At 44.4% G+C, this 21,080-nt stretch overlaps 1 protein-coding gene across 2 annotated transcripts in view; it reads left to right on the top strand.

The window, feature by feature from the left end:
- The window catches only part of PAN3 (poly(A) specific ribonuclease subunit PAN3), a 620,383-nt gene that overhangs the window by 494,801 nt on the left and 104,502 nt on the right, over positions 1-21,080 (top strand). For both annotated transcript variants that reach the window (XM_069202205.1, XM_069202206.1), the window contains exon 17: positions 14,199-14,328. In XM_069202205.1, the coding sequence (XP_069058306.1) occupies positions 14,199-14,328 (130 nt within the window). The remainder of the gene's footprint in view (positions 1-14,198; positions 14,329-21,080) is intronic.

Below are 21,080 nucleotides of genomic sequence, written 5' to 3'. Positions count from 1 at the left end.
CCGGAGATTCTTTCTTCAAGCAATACCCTTTGGACGTCGGTAGGTGGCATTATAGTCATCGTGATGTCTGGAGTAGTATATAGACGCCACCTCAGCGCAGTGACGTCTGTTCTTTTCTTTCCACGCCACGCTCTGATCTGGAGAGAGCTACCGTTGGTCACTTTTTGACCGGCTTCGAATTTTTTGTTGAGTTTTTGGTGAGTTTTTTGGTGCATCAAGGGATGTCCCTAAAGGCCGGTTTCAAGCCGTGCGAGGACTGTCAGTCACCGCATGTCAGTGACGGGCCCCCATCGGGTCTGTTTCTGTTGCCTTGAGTGCGACCACGACCTGAAGTCGTGCTCCAAGTGCGTAGGTCCCGGTCTCACTCAAGGGGAAGGTCTCTATACCAGTCGCAGAGCCACCACCACTCTTCTTCGAAGTCCTCGGATCAAGGTAAGAAGTCGTCAAATAGATCCTGTCATCCTTCGACTTCACCCCGTCGCTCGGCTGACGCAATGCAGGAGGAGCGTCAACACTCGAGGCCTCTGTCTTCAGGCCCGCTTCTGGGTCTGCTCCGCGCCTCCCGGAGTTTCCGGGAGCCAGGGTGACCCTGGCCAATTAAAGGAGTTTTATGAGGTCATGCGCCTCATTTTTGGGAAGTCCGGCCCGCTATGGCTCCTTCGGGCCCAAGGGGTTCGGTCAGAGGGCCTTTGGGTTCTGTGCCAGCTGCTCCGGCCACCAAAGTCCCCTCAGGATCCGCTCTCGAATCTGCACCAGCACCGATCGTACCATTGAGACCTTCCCCGGTGCTGCTTCGATTGTCAACACTCCCAACGTCTGTGGTGCCCACCATCGACGTCGACCTTATCCCCGACGACACGGAGTCAGACCGGCATCGCCTGAAGCCGCCTCCTTCTTCGATGGGGCCTATTCACCCCAGGTTGGATTCTGACCCTTTTTCTTATGGTTACGAATTCAGGTAAGAATTGGGGGTGAGGGTCCTGGACCTTTATGAATACCAGAATGACCCTAACTTGGACTGGGCACAAGAGTTGGGCGAGGCCAGTAGTCTGGATAATCTCTCCAGGCACTGGCCTGCTGTCTTCTCCTACTGTGTCTGTGGTAAAGGGAGCAGCTTATTCCATGGTGGTCAGTAGGGTGGCAGAGGTCCTCGGTTTTGAGCTGTCTACTGTTCAGGTCAGGCCTAATCTCCTGACAGTGGTGCTTCAGCCAGGAACTTCCACATATGAGCCTCTTCTTCCATTCAGTGAAGCCCTCACCACAGTCATTTTGGGTACTTGGTCCAGACCCAACACAGGGGCTCCTGTGAACAGGACTATTGCACGCTGCTATCAGCCCCCCTCCAATGACCCCAAATTCCTTTCCCAACACCCCACACCTGAAAGCCTTGTCATCCAGGCTTCCTCGGGCTCATTCTCTTCCGCACCTCTGGATAGGGAATCAAAAAGGCTGGAACAATTTGGGAAGAAAATGTTTTCTTCCTCCAGTCTTGCGCTGCAGTCAGTGAACACTGTGTGCCTTTTGGGCTGCTATACTGTAGGAAGCTGGCTCTGTATACTAAACCAATATGAGATATAATGTGCACAGAGTCCAGGGGTACACCAAGAGGCTTGACAGAGGCAGTCATATATAATACTGATGCTCTATTTGTGGTGGTGTGGTTGAGCAGTTAGGCTTATCGGAGGGTAGTGTTAAGCATTTGTTGTGCACACACAAGCAATAAGTGAAACCACACTCTCAATGACCTAATTCCTGACCAATATGATTTTATATAGAAAAATATATTTTGTTAATTTATTTCTAGAACCACAAGATTCAGTTTGCAAGTAAGTACATTAAATGAAAGCTACTTTGCATAGGTAAGTTTAGCACTTTGAATCAAATCGACAATACATACAGTTTTCTTTAAAATGGCAAACAGCTATTTTAAAAGTGGACACACTGCACTTTTCAACAGTTCCTGAGGAAAGAAAATACAGTACAGTTTTGGAGGTAAGTAATCGACTAACCGGTTCAGTCTCTGGGGCATAGGTAGCCCACCATTGGCAGTTCAAGATAACCCCAAACACCCAGCAACACAGGGCTGGTTAGGTGCAGAGGTCAAACAGGAGCCAAAATATTGTGGGCACCTATGGAGACAGGGGGTACTCCAGTTCCGGCCTGCTTGCAGGTAAGTACCTGCTTTTTCGGAGGGCAGACCAGGGTGGTTTGAAGGAGTACTGGAGGTGCCCCAAGTACGCACAGTAACCACACCCTCAGCGGCACAGGTGTGGCTGGGTGCAGTGTGTGAACAGGGCGTTGGGTTCTCAATAGAACTCAATGGAGGGAACCAGGGTCACTTAGGCGCTGCAGGCAAGGCACAGGGGGGCTTCTCGGGCCAACCACTGACTGGCCAAGGGTGAGGGCCGCCTGCTGGTCGTTGCTGCACCAGTGGTCACTTTCTCTTGGGCCTGGGGGCTGCGGGTGCAGTGCTTCTCCAGGCAACGGATATCTTCGTCCCGGGCAGTCACAGTCACAGGGGTCCTCTGGATTCTAGAGAGGCTAGCACAGGGTGGACACTGAGTCGGAGTTGCCTGGGGCTCCTCTCTGGCTGGTTGGTTCCTCTGGACACGGGCCAGGGGCTTTGTGTGCAGAGTAGTTTGGACTCAAGCTTCTGAAGTGAGGTGGGAGTCCCTTTAAAAATAGTTTCTTGGTCTTTTTTGGACAGGTCTGCTGTCCACGGGTGTTTCTTGGTCCTTGGTGATGCAGGCAGTCCCCTGGAGGCTTTTCAGGGTCCCTGCTCTTGCAGCTTTTTGAAGCAGGCGACGGACCGGTAGGGCTGGGGCTGAATCAGTTGGTGTCTCCTCTTCTCTGCGGGGATATCAGCTCAGCAGTCCTTCTTCTTTTGAGGTTGTCAGGAATCTGAAGAGGTGGGTTCAGGGTTCTCTCTAAATACTAAATTTAGGGGTGTGTCAGTGTTAGGACAGTAGCCAATGGCTCCTGTTCCTGAGGGTGGCTACACCCTCCTTCTGTCCACTCCCTTTGTGGAGAGGGCACAACTCTATCCCTATTGGTCCAAATCCTCCAAAGCAAGATGGAGGATTTCTCAAGGAGGGGGTGACTTCAGCTCTGGTCACCTTAGGTGTGGACCTGGCTGAAGGGGTGACTCCTCCTTGTTTTTCTCATTATCCCTCTGGCAGCCAAAAGTGGGGCTTTGTCCAGGGGCTCGGCATCTCCACTAGCTGGAGTGCCCTGGGGCACGGAAACACGAAGTCTGAGCCCTTGAGGCTCACCACAGTTCCTGCAGGGGGGAGGTGTGAAGCACCTCCACCCAGTGCAGGCTTTGTTTCTGGCCTTAGAGAGCGCAAAGGCTCTCAACCCATGGGGTCAAAAACTCAGCTCTTAGTACCAGGCTGGCACAACCCAGTCAGTCCTGCACTGAGGGATTGGGTAAAATACAGGGGGCATGCTTTTTTTAAAAAATAAATCCAACACTGGCATCAGTGTGGGTTTTTTATGCTGAGAAGTTTGATCCCAAACTTTCCAGTATCCAGTGAAGTCATTATGGTGCTGTGGAGTTTGTAATGACAAACTCCCAGACCATATAATCAATATGGCTACACTGTACTTACAATGTCTAAGAATGGACTTCATTCACCAAAAAATGGGGACAAGGAGGTTAGCTGGTCCTGTGTCAATCAATAGTTTATTCGGTCCAGGTTTGGGCCATTTGAAAAGTTAAAAGTGATCATACATACAAAGAGATGAAAGTCATAAAACATTACATAATAATAAAAGAGATAGAAAATAAAAATATGTAAAAAGAACATTGGCAGTTAAAACAAGAAGAAAGTTCATAAAACTACATAAAAGGTTTCATAGGTAGTTAAGACAAGACTCTCAAAAATAATCTCTGGATCTTACCCTATGCAAGACGCTAAATGCTGGGATGATACTGATCAGTTGTTAAAAACATAAAAACCATTATAAAAAGGCTTGATACAAAAAGTGAGACATAAAAACTACATACAGTAGCTTCTATTGGCAAAAGTTAGAAATCAACCAGTGGAAAATGATGCCCTAAGTTAATCAGTTCTATTGGATAAGTTGATCAAATAAATTGCATCTTATCATTTGTAAAGTTATATATGCTGAGGAGCTATAGATCACATCTATTGGGGCAACCCGCGAGACAGCATGCTCGGGGATACAGTCTTTAATCCTCGATAGGTCATGCTGATAGTTTTATTTAGAATCCCAGACTAATGTAACAGGTGCTAGTTTACTAACTTCTGGGCTGTTCTTCAACCGGTGGATTAAGATCTGTAATGATCCTACTGCGGATTTTCCATGCTGCTGCCAAATATTTAGAAACAGAGCTCACTATCAGCATGGAAGTATCATATTTGCATATTCTATATGCACTGTTACGGTTTTGTGTTCCCAGTGTTTTACACAAAGGGGTAATCCACTTCGCTTGAGGGCATTTGTACAGAGGACAGAAAAATAGTACATGCTCAGGAGTTTCCTTGCATAGATGACAATTTGTACATTTGTCAGATAAGGGACTGTTGGTCGACCAACAGGCCGTAAAGCTGTTGACTGCCAATGTTCCATATCTGAACTGGAGTAGTAAAGAGCGAGCACGGGCTGGTATAGGGAGATCCAGGAAGCTTTCAGGCAGAGGTTCATGCTTAACCAGCAGAAACTCTGCTGTAAGCCGACCTAATCCATTTAAACCGAGAGATTCCTCATGGATCTTTTCCCAATATCGGTCTTTGATCAGGCGTTTAGCGTTACCAGGAATCATCTCGGGATTCTCCCAATACTGGGATAAATTCAGTTTAACCCAGGCTGCTTTCATCTCCCTTAGCCATCGTACTTTTTCCCATCCATAGCAAGGTGGCAATAATTCTTTAACTGCTGACCTGAAAGGTTCGCGTTCATCCGTTTTCCATAGTCTGACCCAGTAGAGAAGTGGTCTTAAGTATGCTGTGTCTTTAATACTGTTTAGACCCAGATCCAGTCTTAGGGGGAGCATCGGCGTACCTTTCCCTAGTCTGGATATGTGTCTAAGGAAATTATTTTCTTTGACTTGGAGAGTGTCCATTTGTCTGTGGGATCCCCAGAGTTCCGCTCCATATAGGGCCGCGGCGCGGATTTGAGCTTTGTATATTTCGGAGATGAGGGTCAGAGGGGGACTTGTTGCAGTGCTAGCTTTGCGTCCTATCACTCCACATCTTTGGCTGATTGTTAGTGCCCCTTTCCTTATAGCTGCATCCCAGCTGCCCTTATCGGATAATCTGATTCCCAGATAATCATATTCCCTTACCCTCTCCAAAAAAATTGAATCTATCTTTATATTTACTCTAAGCTTCTTGTTCGGGGCACTGCATATCATGAGTTTAGTTTTCTTGAGGTTTATGTCTAACCCGTAATCTCTGCAGAATACCCCGAACTGGTTAACCAGATTCTGGATTCCCATGGGTGATTTGGACAGGAGGATAGTGTCATCTGCATAAAGTAAGCATGGAACTTTGGTCCCAGCCAGCTTTGGGGAGTCATTCATGCAGTTTGCTAAATACTTAATACAGTTATTTATGTATAGAAGAAAAAGAGTTGGGGCCAGAACGCACCCCTGTCTGACTCCCCTCTCAATAGCCACTGATTCTGTTAGACCACCATTCTTGCCGCTCCTGATTTGAGCATAAGTATTCTCATGTAATCGGCTGATAAGTTTCAAAAGGCTGTGTGGGACACCCATATTGGCTAGTGTCAACCATATCTGGTTTCTAGGGACCAAATCGAACGCAGCTCTAAGATCAATAAACACTACAAAAAGATTGCCCCTCCTATTTCCACAGTCTTCCATTTTATTGTTAGGAATCTTAGCACCTGATCTATGGTGCTAACTGCTGGCCTGAACCCTGCTTGCAAATCAGAAATGGCATTGGTTTCCAGAATCCATTCTTCTAAACGGGACAAAATTTGCTTAGCAAAAAGTTTTTGAAAATTGTCGATTAAGGAAATTGGGCGGTAGTTAGCAGGGTTAGAGGGGTTACCTTTCTTAAAGATAGGAACTATCTCTGCTCCCATCCAGGATCTCGGGACAGGTGCTCCTGCAGTTACCGCATTGGAAATGAGGTTCAAATATGGGGCCCATATATCTGGGTTTGTCTTGTATAAATCGCCTGGTATTTTATCAAGGCCAGGGGCCTTTCCCCATTTCAATGACGCAATCGCAGCTTTAGTTTCTGCCAGGGTAAATTCAATTTTGGATGTCTCAATGATCGTGATATGGGTCAATTCCCTGGAAGTAGCACCAGTGATCCCAGAATATAATCTGGAGAAATGATCTGTCCACTCTACAGGGAGTATTGAGGCACCAGGCGAACAATTGGGTTCCTCGCTGGCATCAGCCACCAATTTCCAAAATTTCGAGGTGTCATTTGATTTGGCAGACTCCAGGAGGGAAACCCATCTAGATTCATCCCATGTCCTACGGGCTCTACCTTGTTCCTGTTTATAATCTTTCCTAGCTTCCCTTATATGATCTGACTGACCTCCTCTTAAAGCTCTCAACAGTTTGTGCTGTGCTTCCCTGCATGCGGCGTTGAACCACCTTGCGTTGCACTTCTTATTAACTTCTTTTACAGACTCTTTGGTAAAAAGATTTTTTAGAGAATTAAAAAATTGTGTGTGGGCTGCTATAAGCCCACCACTATCTTCTAAAGGCTGAGATATACGATCCATGTGATCAGCCAACTGCCTGTACGCAGATGTCAAGGTGGCTGTATCGGTGTTCAGGGATTCCCATCTAACATTTCGTCTATTATTAGTGAGTGCGAGCTGTTGTTCGTGGGTCTTGGAACAGGAGACTTCAAGTAGGGGTAATAGGTTTCTAAGGAATAAAATCAATGGTTCGTGGTCACTTTCCTCATGTTCTACAATGTTCATGTCAGCCATATAGCCCCACAGGCGGATATCAAGCAAAATATAGTCTATCTGGCTCTTCTGTGCCCCGCGCCTGAATGTGGGGTGAAGATTGGGGTCCGAGCGGGAACGACCATTACAGGCCCGCAGGCCATGTGCCAATGTGATATCCACAACCTGGTGTGTTAATCTATTTGTTTTTGGTCTTTTGCTTGATACCAATTGAGGGATTCCCCAGTAGGCATCTTCATCTTTGTATAATTCCTGGGCCAGCGAGTAAGGTTCAAAAGTGACATTAAAATCTCCAGCAATAAGGATAAAATGGGAGGGTGATTTACAAGAAAGAAAGCTGTCCAAAATAGTCAATGTGTCGGACTCATTTTTGCTGCCCAGGCTCCTGTTATATATATTGATTATTAGGAGTGGTTTCTCACTAAGAGATGGTATTGATAGGCCCATTAAATCGGGGCAGCCCAAGTCAATTGTTTCAATCCGACATTTAAAGGAACAGCTGAGCCATATAAGCAGGCCACCTGAGGGTCTCCCTGAGTTCACCTTAGTTGCTGGGACCCAGTAACTTTTATAACCGATTCTATATTTGGGCTCCAATGCCCATGTTTCTTGGAAAATACATATTTTGTGTTCGTCTATGAATTTGCCCCATTCAGGGTTGTTCATTTTATTCTCCAACCCTGCAATATTCCAACTAAGGATGGTATCTAGGCCATCCGTTTTGTCATGGGGTGTTTCAGCCACAGGGTTTTTTCTTGCAAGTGGGGTACCGTGGGGAAGTTTTATACCCTTTTCAATCGTATCTATACCAGTCATGACTGGGTTTTCAACTGCAGTATTGCCCAGAATATTTCTTACCCCGTCTAGATCGGGGGGTGACGTGAGCAGTTCGAGTGTCTGTAATGGTGGTGGAAATCCAGGTTTACTGGAGTATAATAAATCTATGGCTAAATTAATCTCGATCGCCTTGCTCTCCTTGTTTGCACCCCCAATTCAGATTTCAGAATACTTAAAGAAATCTGGCTGAGCAGGTACGGAGATTAGTGTAGGGTCTCTGGCGTCTACAGTAGGGGTTTGTTCGACCTCAGGGTTGCCTTGCCCTATTTCGTGAGTTTCATTATTTCCGACTATAGGGTACTTTTTATCCCAAATGTTTGAACCTTGAGGCTGGAGTAAGCTGTACTCAGTGCTGGCTTTTAGTCAATCATTTTCAGAGAGCGAGAGCGAGAAAGGGCTACATCTCGGCTGTGGGTCAGGCTGCATCTGTACCCTAGTGTGATCTGAGTGACATTGTTACCCCCTTAGTAGTTGGTACAGCTTTGTGAGGGTAAAAAGCCTGGAGCCTACAAAGTGAGATTGCTCCCCCTAGAGGGTTAGAATGACACACATTCAAAGAAAGCTGTTGGACAAGGGAAGGCGAATCAAAATTAATAACAATGCAGTCCCCTGTACCGGGGTTTTTGAGTGGACCCACCCAACCCACCCTCCTCACCATTAATATTGAGGGTATCATATAGAAAGCAAATCTAGCATATCTATGTAGCCAGTGGATGACCTTATTTTTCAGTTCTATAAATGATTCGGGAATATTAGGTTTAAGCTTAGGAACATTCGTGATAACAAGCACATAAGGGCAAGCTTCCGGTGGTAGGTGTAAAGTTCTCATATTGGATCCTAGATCCCTATGCATCCGGTCTGCTGGAGGGTTGGTATAGTCCTTGTACAGTTTTGCGCCCATGTTTATGGAAGAAGCAATTTCATCAGTCCGCCTTGGGAAGAGGGGGTCACTCTTTGAGTGCCAGGTTTTAGGGGGATTGGCCAGTCTGACAATAGAAGCCTTCGCTGGTTGATGCGAAGAATCAGGGCAGAGTGATTGAGGATTGTGGACCGTGCTTGGTGATAGAGGAGGGCTGCTGGCACTGTTGATTGGAGGGCATGGTGGAAAATCTTGTTGAGAATATTGTAGATCCGATGAGGAAGAGGTGGTTGGCTGATTGAGTTTGATGAGAGCGTCAAGTTTCTCCTCAATAGCTGATAGGCGGGTTGTTATAGGGTATAATTTTTTGGAGAGCTTGTCTTTTATAAAATCTGTTATGAGAGCTATGTCCAAGCTGCCGTTGTTTGTAGCGTGGGCAAATGTGCAGTCCTTTGTCCGAGTAGGCACGGCATGATTGGGGGAGTTCAAAACACGGGCCCGTTTATTCTTTAAGTTCACCTCCCCACGTTTCCTTTTGCCCTTTGAGCTGTGCTTTGGGGAGGGTGCAGGCCTATCTGGCATAGACTGTGAAGTTTCTAAAGAATATATGACTTTGTCCAGTGGCTCTGCGACGGGCATTCGGGTAGTTTGGGTAGTTGGAGGTGGGGTTGCCGGGGCAGGGTGGAGAACTGGTGTGTAAAAAGGTTGTGGTGGAGTTTTCGATGGGGCATCCTTTGGTGGGGGAGCAGTCAATCGGCGCTCTACCAATTCAATTTCTTTTTCTAATGCCCCTACTGCTTTTTGGAGGAAGCCATCTAGAGTCTTGTTGTTATCGGCTTTTTCCAAGGGCATCCCCCCCCTTCCGTCTACCCATCTTGTTTTGGTAAGACGCTTAAATCCAGCCCCAAGGTTTGACAGTCTATCGCCGTGGGTGCTGATCCTCACCTTTTCCCACCCTATTTTTACTCTGCTGGGGCTTTATTAAGAAAAGCTGGGCCTAAAGTACTGCTCACCTATATTAGGAAGGTGTCCGGGTGGGTAAGGTATGTTCGTCCGCTGGTCACCGACCTCGGGAGTCAGGATAAAAATGGTATGGCCCAGCCCGGCCTCCTCCGGTCGCTGACGGGCGCAGGACGGGCCCGCTGCGGGAGCGCGAGGATAATTTTAAAGGGCTCCTGCCCGTGTGACTCCTCCTCTCCTCCTCCCGGCAGCACGCAGCGCTTCCCGCGACGGCGGGAGCGCGAGGATAATTTTAAAGGGCTCCTGCCCGTGTGACTCCTCCTCTCCTCCTCCCGGCAGCACGCAGCGCTTCCCCTGGTCCTGTGTACGTCCTCCCTATTCATAACACGACAATCAAAAAGTACACTGTTCCAAAAACAAATATGTAGATTCCAAAGGTATCTAGAATAGAATTCCATCAGAACCAAGGGCCCTCAGGTCTCATCATCAGGCTTGCTCCATGCCAAACTGGTGCTGCAATGTGTGACGGGACCCTCAATGATGATGAGACCTGAGGGCCCTTGCTTCTGGTGGAATTCCATTTTAGACGTCTTTGGAATCTACATATTTGTTTTTGGAACAGTGTAATTTTTGATTATCGTGTTAAGAATGGCCTTAGACACGGTAGGGGCATATTGCTCATGCAGCTAGGCCCTCACCTGTTGTATAGGTCTGTGAGGCCTACAAGAGGGGTGACTTGCCTATGCCACAGGCAGTGAATTGTGGGCATGGCACCCTGAGTGGGGTGCCATGTCAACTTAGTATTTTTCTCCCCACCAGCACTCACAAGCTGCAAGGCAGTGTGCATGTGCTGAGTGAGGAGTCCCCTAGGGTGGCATAATGCATGCTGCAGCCCTTATGGACCTTCCCTGGCACAGGGCCCTTGGTGCCATGGGTACCTTTTACAAGGGACTTAACTCTGTGCCAACTGTCAAACAAAGGTACAGTTTTAGGGAAAGAACCCTTGTTAGTAGGGGCCCAGCACACTTTCAATCAAAGTTGCCATCAACACTAGGTAAAAAGTGTGGGGAGGTGTGGGTGGGGGTCGGGGATAACCATGCCAACAGTGGCACTTTCATACAAGATATTTTCACAGAAAAGAGCCAGGCACATTGTAGCACAATTTAACAAAGCTGGGTTTTCACTAAGATGTTTAAAGCATATCCTTTAATTATGACATCTGTGGCAACTCATTTTAGAGAGTTGGATAAGTTTCAAGGCACCTTTTAAGAAAGCATTTGTTTGTTTACCTACAAAATAATTCTGTGTTCAATTTGCAACTGTGCCTTTTTTGTAACGCATACATTATTGGAAATAAGCAATTTCCTCATGTTACCTTGCAGGCAATAGGGCCATGGTCTGTTCGGAAGGTGCAGTAGGTGTAGTGGCACAGATCCCAAAATCTCTAGGAAGCCCACCAAGTGCCGACTATTGCTATATGTTACCACTAGGCAAACAGCCACAAGTGCAGTTGCCTTACAGGCACTAGGGCCATAGTTTGAATGGTGCAGCAGGTGCACTGGCACTGGGGCCAGAAGCTCTAGGAAACGCACTGAGCACTGACTATTGCTACATGTTGGCACAAGTTACCTTGCAGGCACCCTTGCCAATGATTTGGATTTTGCAGTGGCATAGGGCCCGAAAGCCGTAGCAAACCCACTGAGCCCAGAATATTGCTATGTGTTGCCAGTAAACAAGGACACAGAAGTGCAGTTACCATGCAGGCACTAGGGCCACGATTTGGATGGTGCCGTGGCACGGGCCAAAAGCTCTAGGAAACCCACCGAGCACTGATTATTGCTGTATGTTATCACTAAACAAGCAGTCCCAAATGCAGTTACCTTGCAGGCACTAGGGCCATGATTTGGATGGTGCAGCAGGTACAGTGGCCAAAAGCACTAAGAAACCCACCTGGCCAAAAGCACTAAGAAACCCAACAATTATAGCTATATTTTACCAGTAAACAAGCAGGTAGGAGTACTATTTTGGTTCTTTTGTAACCATTGCACCCAAAGTGTCACATAGCCTAAAATGTCACTGTAAGAAAAGCTGTAACCTATTGGATGTTTCGGTCTTCCTACAACATGTTACATTCAGAGCATGTATAGGGCACATTTTCACAGTTTTTGTATGGTCCCAAAATACTTCTCAATCTTCACACCTTGCCAAGGGTATTCTCCATTCTATAACATTGGCGTTTCAGCCATTGTAAACAATAAATAAATACTTAACTTACCAAGTGGCATTCCATACCAAGCATTGGCAAAGCCAATAGGTCACGCCTATGCTGGATCTATTGACTTTGTCAAAGTTTTTTAGCCACATATTGTACAGCAATGTTAGCTTCAGTGCAGTGTAGCTGAAAATAAAAAAGCAAAATAACGTGGACAACATTGACTCTAATACAGCTTTTTTGCAATACTTTCAGCCATTTGCAGCATAGCTAAAAAAACATTAGCAAAACCAATAAATCTCACATAGGCAAGACCTATTGGCTTTGCCAATGCTTGTTTTGTGATGTCACTCTAGTCCATTTAAACTGGATCTTTGCCAGAGCATAGTAGTGTTACTGGCAAAAAATTTTTTTTTTTCATATTTGGGTGGTGTAAATAACACTGCAGCCCAACTATGACATTTCACTTTCTGTGCCATAGGTGCATTTATGGCACCATCACAGTGGACGTATGGGGAAGTTAAATTGGCCTGTCAAATTTCCAATTTCCAGCGCATGATTTCAAGGGTAAGGAGACAAGCACTTTACTTTTGTTTAGCAGTGGTAAAGTGCACAGTCTTAGAGCCAGTGAAAATAGGGTCCAAAAAACAGGGTAAAACTATGGGGTGACCGTGCAGAAAAGGCAAATTTGCTTCAATTATATATTTGAAAACTAATGATTTCAGAAATAGCAATCCTGTTTTTAAGTAAAAATTCACTAGTTTAAAGCTGGACTGTACTGGGAAAATGTGGGGTAGGAATTAGTTTTGCCATAGGACCGAATAAGGAAGGTTGAGAAGTTTTTGTTGTACTGTACTTGATTATTATACATGTTCTCTTTAATGCTATCTTTAATGGCAATAATGTGATAATATTTTTAGTATAAAAAAACATCGACTATTTCAGGTAAAAAATTCCATTACTGATTTAATAACTAAATTGAAATTAAAACAAAAAGTGTACCTGCACAATCACGGCTATTAAAATGATCTCGTATCACACCCCCTTTGTACGAAGTACTAAAATGAGAACTGTTTGGGAGGCAGCTGTGAAGGGAATGTTGCCTTCCACAAAGGTATTGTCATGGAATAGGAAAATCAGGTAGTACAATGTCATAAAACACAGAAACATTTTGTTAGCCAGGTTCCAAATACCCATAATATTTCTGTTGTGCTGATGAGATTATTGATTTACACGGCGTGTGAATGAACAGTTTTTTGTAACAGTTTCAGATAACATCTTGTGGAGCACTGTGATTTGCCATCGCTATGCAAGTAAATCCAAAGATGTTTGTCCCTGTGAGTTGTTGGGGTCGGATGTGTAGAAGTGTAAATGCTTTTGTGGTTAATAAATCAGCAGTAATTAGTATACCAACAGTGTGTGAGCTCTAGCCTGCAGAACACCACATCTTTCTTTTACTGTACACTTGCATAATCCTGATCATACCCTTTGATGATGTTATCATGCCGGAGGTACCTTGAAATGGTCCTATGTTTTGGGAGTTGTGATATCTCTAAGGTCCCTAAAGTGCAGAAGCTGTATTTACCGGACACACTCCGCTCTGGCCCCAATTTGGGAGTTCTGCTGAATACGTTGTCATACTTCTGTGTCATGTGACGGTCAGGATTATAAGTCTCTTATTCAACTTTTAAATATTTCATAAATTGTGTAAAACCAATTGTAAAGGCGCAGTTAAAGTAATGCATACCTAGAAAGCACTGATGTCTATTCTTTTTCAGAACATAACTACATCCGTCTTGTCTTTGGCATTCATTTAATAGTCTGGAGCTTTTTGGGAGTCTATTTTTGTGTTAGATGGTTGCCTGCTATGTATTGAAGGACCATTCTGCAAGAGCCATAGTAGATTCTCTATTTTCATTTGGCATGCTTCTTTATTTAACACTCGCACAGCCTGTTGTTACGGCTTCTATGTGCATCTTTACAGCACTTTTTCGAATGTTTATTGCAGTACTGGATCAGCCATTTTAAATTGCTTGAATGTTTGCATTTACCACAAACTCACACTGATTTAGAAACATTACATTTGGCGAGAGTGTGCATAAAAAAACGAGATGGTGTTAAATGTACTTTCCAACATCAGATGCTGCTTCAGTGGAAAGCAAACGAAAAGAAATAAAAATTGGGTAAGAGGGAACCTTTCCAACATCAGATGCTGCTTCAGTGGAAAGCAAACGAAAATAAATAAATATTGGGTAAGAGGGAAGAGAGTTTTCCCGCAGGCACGTAGTGTAGTTAAAATGCATGTAAGACCAGCCGTTATATAATCAAGGGCTTCTCCAGGTGTTGGATCAACATGTATTGAAAAGCTAATGTTAAAAAGAACATTTTAAAATTATTTTTTGGTAGGTATTTACTGACGGACCAAAACAGGCTTCGAAGTGTCAATGACATCATGCCAATGATTGGGGCAAGATTTTATACACAATTGGATGCTGCACAAATGAGAAACGATGTCATAGAGGAAGACCTTTCAAAGGTAAATAGTTTTTTCATTGTCATAAATGGAATTGGTAGTCGTGTAGCTTCATATAAGCTAACTGCTATATTGCTTATAATTTATAAAATTGCTGGCTAATCATAAAGTTACAATTTTGCTTGGTACTGTGCCAAAAAGATGGTTGCTTTTGTCAAAGTAAATTCTCTGTGACACATATTACAGTCCTTTAGATACTGGCATTTCTGATTATACTACCCAGACTAAATGAGGACAAAATAAGTAAGGAGCTGTTATTTATGGCCCAATCCATGTTTCCGGGCTTTTGGGCTATACATAATATGCTGAATTGGCCCCTGTTTTGCTTATGTGACTTACCCTTGCTTGTGGTTCAGTCTTCTGTGGAGAGGGGTAAATCAGTGCCAGTCGACCCCCTTAGGATTCATTGGTGGGTGTGGATCAGCACAGCAGTGACTTGACAGCCTCCTCTGTGGACTGTTAGTGCCCCGCAGGCACCCATCGGTGACGCCGAACCCTTTGTGATTTCTGACTTCAATGCGGAGCCGAACAGGCATCGCACAATGTCAGTTCCAGTGCAGACCAGGCCCACAAGGCCTGAAGTGGAGTTGGAAGCCTGTTCCACGGGCTCACTGAGGATCACAAATGGAGAGGTTTGGAGTATGCCTATTCTTACCCTGATCCCATAGCAGAGTCCATGGCAGATGACAACTGGTATGAGGATTACACCACTGGTCTGGATACCCCACCAGACACTGGCCTCCTCTTTCCTCCCACAGTGACTAGGAGAAAAGGAGTTCTTTTGCGATAGTGGTCCGGGGAGCTACTGAGGTTCTGGAGCTACAGCTGCCCACAGCTCAAGTCTAAAAACAAATTTCACAGAGGTGCTTCAACCAGCGGGTATCCCCGTCAGAACCCTTACTACTGTTCAACAAGGCCTTCACTGATGGTCACACTCAGGCCTGGGCCAAGCCTTGCACAGGCAATCCTGTGCAGAGGACTATCTCTCACCGCCATCGACAAGTGCCGGGGACCCGGTGTTCGTCACCCAGCATTCCACCTCTGAGTGAGAGCCTGGCAGTCCAGACCTCAACTTCCTGAATCTATCCAGAGCATTGCCTACCCTACCACCAGGTAGAGAATGCAAGAGGCTGTGCACCTTCGGAAACGGGATATTTTATTTTTTTGCCAGTCTGGCACTGCGGTCCATGAACACCTCATCAACACCACCTGTATTAAACTTGTTACTGTTGCGTAGGCTCTCATTATTCTAATGAGACTACTGGATATTGAGCGGCAGAATCGCCTGCGGTGTTTGTGACTAAGTCTAACCCACTGCAGGTGACACTTGTCACTCCAATCTGGGTTTTGCTCCAGCTAACTAGCAGTACCTCATCTCTACCCTAGGGCAGGGATGACTGAGCAGCCAAGCGCATGACATAATTGATTTCTCATGGAAGCAGTGGTCACTCAGGTCTCATCTGTTTCTCCCAGTTACATTAGTCTCATTTATACAATGACGAACAGAGGCAGTATATGTTTCAATAATGATTTTAATGAAGCAGCTGCATCTTAGATAGCAAAGCATGAGCAGGAATAACGAGGATGACACAGCATGACAATATTAAAATTGTTACAAGGAGAGTGAAGCATAAGAATAACGCTACCATATTGTCACTACAGTCAGTAGACTAATTCCTGCCTAGGCTATGATAGAGCACAGCATATTAAGCTCTAATTCTGCCCTTCAGGTTCCCCTGGGAAGACATCATCCCCCATACCTGAGCAAAGGCCTGAAGTCTGCAAAACAGCTGTAGCAAAGCTTTCGGCAATCAGCATACAGTTGTGGTTCTCTGGCTGGAATCTCCCTCTAACGTGTAAGGGACAGGGAAGTGTTTTTATAATAAAACAGCTGATGTTCTGAGAAAATGTCCCTACATAAGGATGTGTGTTTTCTACGAATGTCAGAGACTAAACTTATACCATGTTCAACAGCAGTGTACTTTGCAGTAGCCTTGGAAGAAGCACAGAGTGAGCAAGAATGTCTTGTTTGAGAACAGAGTGCTGGCCTAGGCAAAAACAGATAAACAGAAAATAAAACTAGACCGTAAAAGTGGCTATTGTAATAATAATGAAATAAAGCACAATAAAATATATCTAGGTTAGAGTGCACAGCGGCTTGGCCTCGTGTATTAAAATAACTTGCATGGAGATATAGCTAAAATGGCTACACAACACCCTCCCCTTGTCGGTTGAAGGTGGTTCAAAACCTAGTGACATATAAAATTGCTACTAAAAAAGCTCAACCTAAGAAATACATGTAAAAATGAATGTCAATTATGACAAGTCGAAGGGACACGTAAAAGGACAATTTAAAACGTGAACATGTGACATAAAAGACTGAATTTCAATAGGCAAAGTTATTATTATTATTTTTTTTTTAAACTTTCAATCGATTCCGGGACCATAGAGGACAGGAAATCTTCCACTTCGGCAGATGTTAAAGTTGGAAAGGCATCGCCAAGAAGGACCAAGGAACAATCGTGTTCCATAGCCTCAGCCAAGGCGGCATTCCGTGGTGTACCCAAAGATGAGTTAAGAGCCACATCCTCCAGGAAGGGCAATTCATAAGTAGCTTCCCGTAGCAAACACAACCTCAATGCACATGTCTGGTAATGAGCTCGCAGCAAGAACATCAACAGATCAGTGTCTAATGAAAGCAAGCGCTGCATAAAAAGACAGACTTGCAGTGCGTATTCGAAAGAGCACCAGAGGCACCGAAACATGGGCTCCACACAATGCAAAACCGGTCTGAATGACAGAGACCGGTCACACTCCAATTGCTCTAGGACTGTTGCTCCAAAATACTGCATCATGCGTTCATGACACAGCTGCGCTGATGGGAGCGCTTTCATTCCTCCTTGTTGCAGCGGGATAGCCATTGCACAAAAAAAATAGCAACAGCAAAATGCCAACAATTATAGCCAAAGTTATTGGAAATCCCCCGAAAAATAGTGGAGAAAATGGAATGAATGGCTGATGGTATCAAACTGAATATGGAGGAGAAGGTGTCAACGAAACCAGAACCAACAGCCTTAAAGTTTGAGATTCCAGTTGTACTGGACGCATTAAATATCTGCCCCACAAGTTCACCAAAGTGTCTCAGAAAGTTTGTACTTAAAAGGGACTGTATCTCTGCTGACGACCTTGCCACCTGCAGTGCATAGGTCTCGCATGCAGATGTAAGGGCCACATGCTTCTGAAACAATAAAGCCTTGAGTCTGCTCAACTTGTCAAAATTCACATTAGAAGTAGCAGTGTGAGGCCAAATGTCTGCCACCTCTTATATTTTAGTAGGAGGAAACAGTTCTTTCCCACAGCATGTAACAATGTTATAGACCGAAACAACATAAACTATTCCGGCTCGCATCCCACAACATTCTTCACCATTGAGGAGACCATAGCTGCCGTTTGAAAGCACCTAGAACGTAGGTCTAATCAAGGGGACAGGAACTCCCTTCAGATAAGAAGCTAAATTTGCTGCAGACGCGTTACACAGGACAGCTGTTTACAAACCATCAAGTGGCTGACTGAAGTCTTGCATTCACTACCAATAAGAAAGTCTTTTCATGCCGCTTTGACATTTGTACGAGAAGGTTAGCTCCCACACCTCATGGATGTAACTATCTCCCAGCCTTTCATATCTGCCTACCGGAATGTGTTTTAAACAGGAGGTGAATTGAAGTGTAGAAATAGGCAGAATAATGACCCCGTGTATTAGCCACTCAGCAGATGGTATTTCAACCACAGTAAAAGGCAACTTTTCTAATATAACTTTTCTGACATAAGTCGCTTCTTTCTTAGCCATTAGTTGTTGTTGTCGCGGTAAATTAAAGGAAGAAAATATTTCCTTTGCGCTGACATGTTGCCAGGGAACGCGACCTGCCTTCAGTGTTTGAAGTGTCCAACCCAACTGCATAATGGACCTTAGCTGACTCTTCCCCTGGTGTAAGGAAGACATATCTGTTTATATAATGTCTATAGCAGAAGAGACAATGTTATTTAAGGTGTATATCTGGTTGGACAGGGTATTAATTCCATTATCCACAACAGCTAATGCCTATTTTAGATTTTCCTGGTCAATTTACCTTAACCGGGCAGCAGCTTCTTGTTGGGGAAGCTTCCAAATTTCATTATTTACTTCATATAAGAAACGCTTTCTGCTGTGTTTTCTGGGGCCTAACAGGAAGTCCTGTAAATCCGTATTATTGTGCAGGAGACTGAGGTGTTCTCTAACCACATCTAGTGAGGAAGTTCTTAACCATTGCTGGCATAGTTTCCCTACACTGTATGTTGTAACTATACCCGCATGTTCGGATGAAATATAGCGAGTGTCTGGCCTATTAGTTCCGAAACCCCTCCCGAGGAGTTGATATAACTTTGGTGACACTCATTGGTATCTACTAGCCACAATACCCACCCACCAGGACATGTCAGTAAAACATTAAATGTACCGTTCTGGACCCATAAGTTGACCTGATCTTCAATTGCATTTGTATATTTGTGCCATTTATAAAATCTTGCAGGTATACTGGATGTGTTTAATTCTTTGATCTTTGCTAAGCCTAGACAACTTGTTTGTTGTACTGTTTCATTTAAGAATATAATTTGTACAGGTATCCGGGAATGCTCTGAATAAAGCTTCCTTCCCCCTTATTTGCCAATGTCTAGTTCCCCACGCACTTTTTAAGTCAATCTACTTCAGCCAATATTCATAGCCTTCTATAGTCCTTCAGAAAGCAAAGGAGTCCGAATATATAAATTTCGTATTTGTCAATAATATGTTTGTTTTCAGTAGGTGGCAATTTAAAATAATACGACTCAGTATTTTAACATCATGCCCAGAAAATTATGTAAACTTTTCAGAATATGTTTTGGAACTCCCTTGTGGTGGAGTCGGACAATGGTCCCATTGTGTATAATTAAAATAGTCTTTGGGCTACTCACTCTGTGTATGAAATGGTGCCCATAATAATTATAGCAAAACATATCAATATAATTTTCTTTAGATTGATAAACATCTTTGTTTTCAAATACAGTATAATACTGCAATTCAGTCATCATAGAATCAACTGTTTTCACATCCCAATCATCAGAAGCAATGCCTGGTATTATTATATCATTCATGGATAGTTTGAACACATCTGGTATTTGAATGATCTCCATAGGTCCGTATATATCAAAAGTTACTTTATCCCAAACAATCCCATCAGGAATTGGTATTGTGGAAATGTTCACAAAAGACAAGTCTCTTCGGACTTTGTGTGATGAAAATGTGGTTTTAGGACCTCATCTACCAGTTCAACTTTTGAGTTTTCAGGAAGAAAATGGCCATGTATTAACAAAAAGAAACCAATCCAAGTAGGAAAGCTAGGACAGACAAGGAAAGCCACAAATAGTTCCATGGAAAAATAAAGTATGTTATTTTAAGCCAGTTCATTAGCTTATGTGTTCTTGACAGTTCAGGTGTTGAAAAGGCGAATGAGTCTGAGACGTCCTCATTGATGTCAGCAAAATATCCAGAAGCAGTTCCTTCAAAAACTGGAGCTGTGTTAGTTGGTGGAGTTGGTGTTTCTCGCGGTGGCATAGAATAAATAGCACCATCCGTTTGTTTTGAAGCTGTATCGAATTAATCCACTATTTCTGTATTACTTGATGTTCGTGAAACAAATGCAAGATCATTTTCCACCCTCCCCAAGCTCGGAGAGGTGTCGATGTTGCTACTCACAACTTGTAGAGGAACGTCCTGGCCAATAGTGAGAGGGATTCGGGAACTACTGGTTGTTCCTCTTGGTCTGCTCTGCAGGATCAGCCATATGGTGTAGTTTGACATTGTCGATGGAGACAAAACGATTTTCTTTGGCACCTGCCAACGATGGTAAAATTACAGTTCTGGTACTGTGTATTCCCAAGACTGGGACTGGTGCTTGATAAGAAGAACCAAATTCCTTTTTCACAGCAACCTTTTCACATACTAGATCCCCGGCTCTAGGAATCCAGCCGGTAGTCGTTACAGGTACATCCTTGATTCCTGTGGAGGCAGCACTGATAGAAGAATTGTCGTCACAGAACTGTTGTAAATCCTGTAAGACAGTGGCACGTTCATTTACGTCAAAGGGTGTTTCCGCCGCCTCCACGCCAGGATCATCAAGATCTGGAACATACATTTGAGTTCCAAAAAGGCACTCAGATGAAGTACGACCTTCCAGGGACCCTCAAGGCAGATTAAGTGCTCTCTGAACTCCATACAGGTGATTAAGCCAACCTACAACCCGTACCTGAGACTCTGGCTGTTAAGGATGGCTTTAAATCACAGTATAATCACTCCACGACACTATTTCCCTGTGGATAAAATGGAGATGAGTACTGGAATGGGACCCTCAATGAAGCCATGGCATCCCTGAATGCCCTTGAGGCGAAAGCAGGGCCTCGGTCTGAGTGGAAAGCCGCAACTGCATATGTACTGATAAAGACTTGCAAATCTTTAATAACAGTCTGAGCGTCAGCTGAGCGTTGTGACCACACCCATAGAAATCTGGAGCAAGAGTCAACAGCAACCAGAATATACTTGTATGCACTGTCCGATGTTAAAGGACCGCAGTGGTCCAAGTACACACATTGTAAAGGTTTATTTGAAATCAAGACGGGTGTCTGCGGCGGGCGTTTGACAATGGAAAATTTTAATTTGTTGGCAGATGTCACAATAAAGGACATAC

The sequence above is a fragment of the Pleurodeles waltl genome, chromosome 8 (genome assembly GCF_031143425.1).
Source record: "Pleurodeles waltl isolate 20211129_DDA chromosome 8, aPleWal1.hap1.20221129, whole genome shotgun sequence".
Classification (NCBI taxonomy): domain Eukaryota; kingdom Metazoa; phylum Chordata; class Amphibia; order Caudata; family Salamandridae; genus Pleurodeles; species Pleurodeles waltl.
This window is presented reverse-complemented; position numbering and strand designations above follow the sequence as displayed.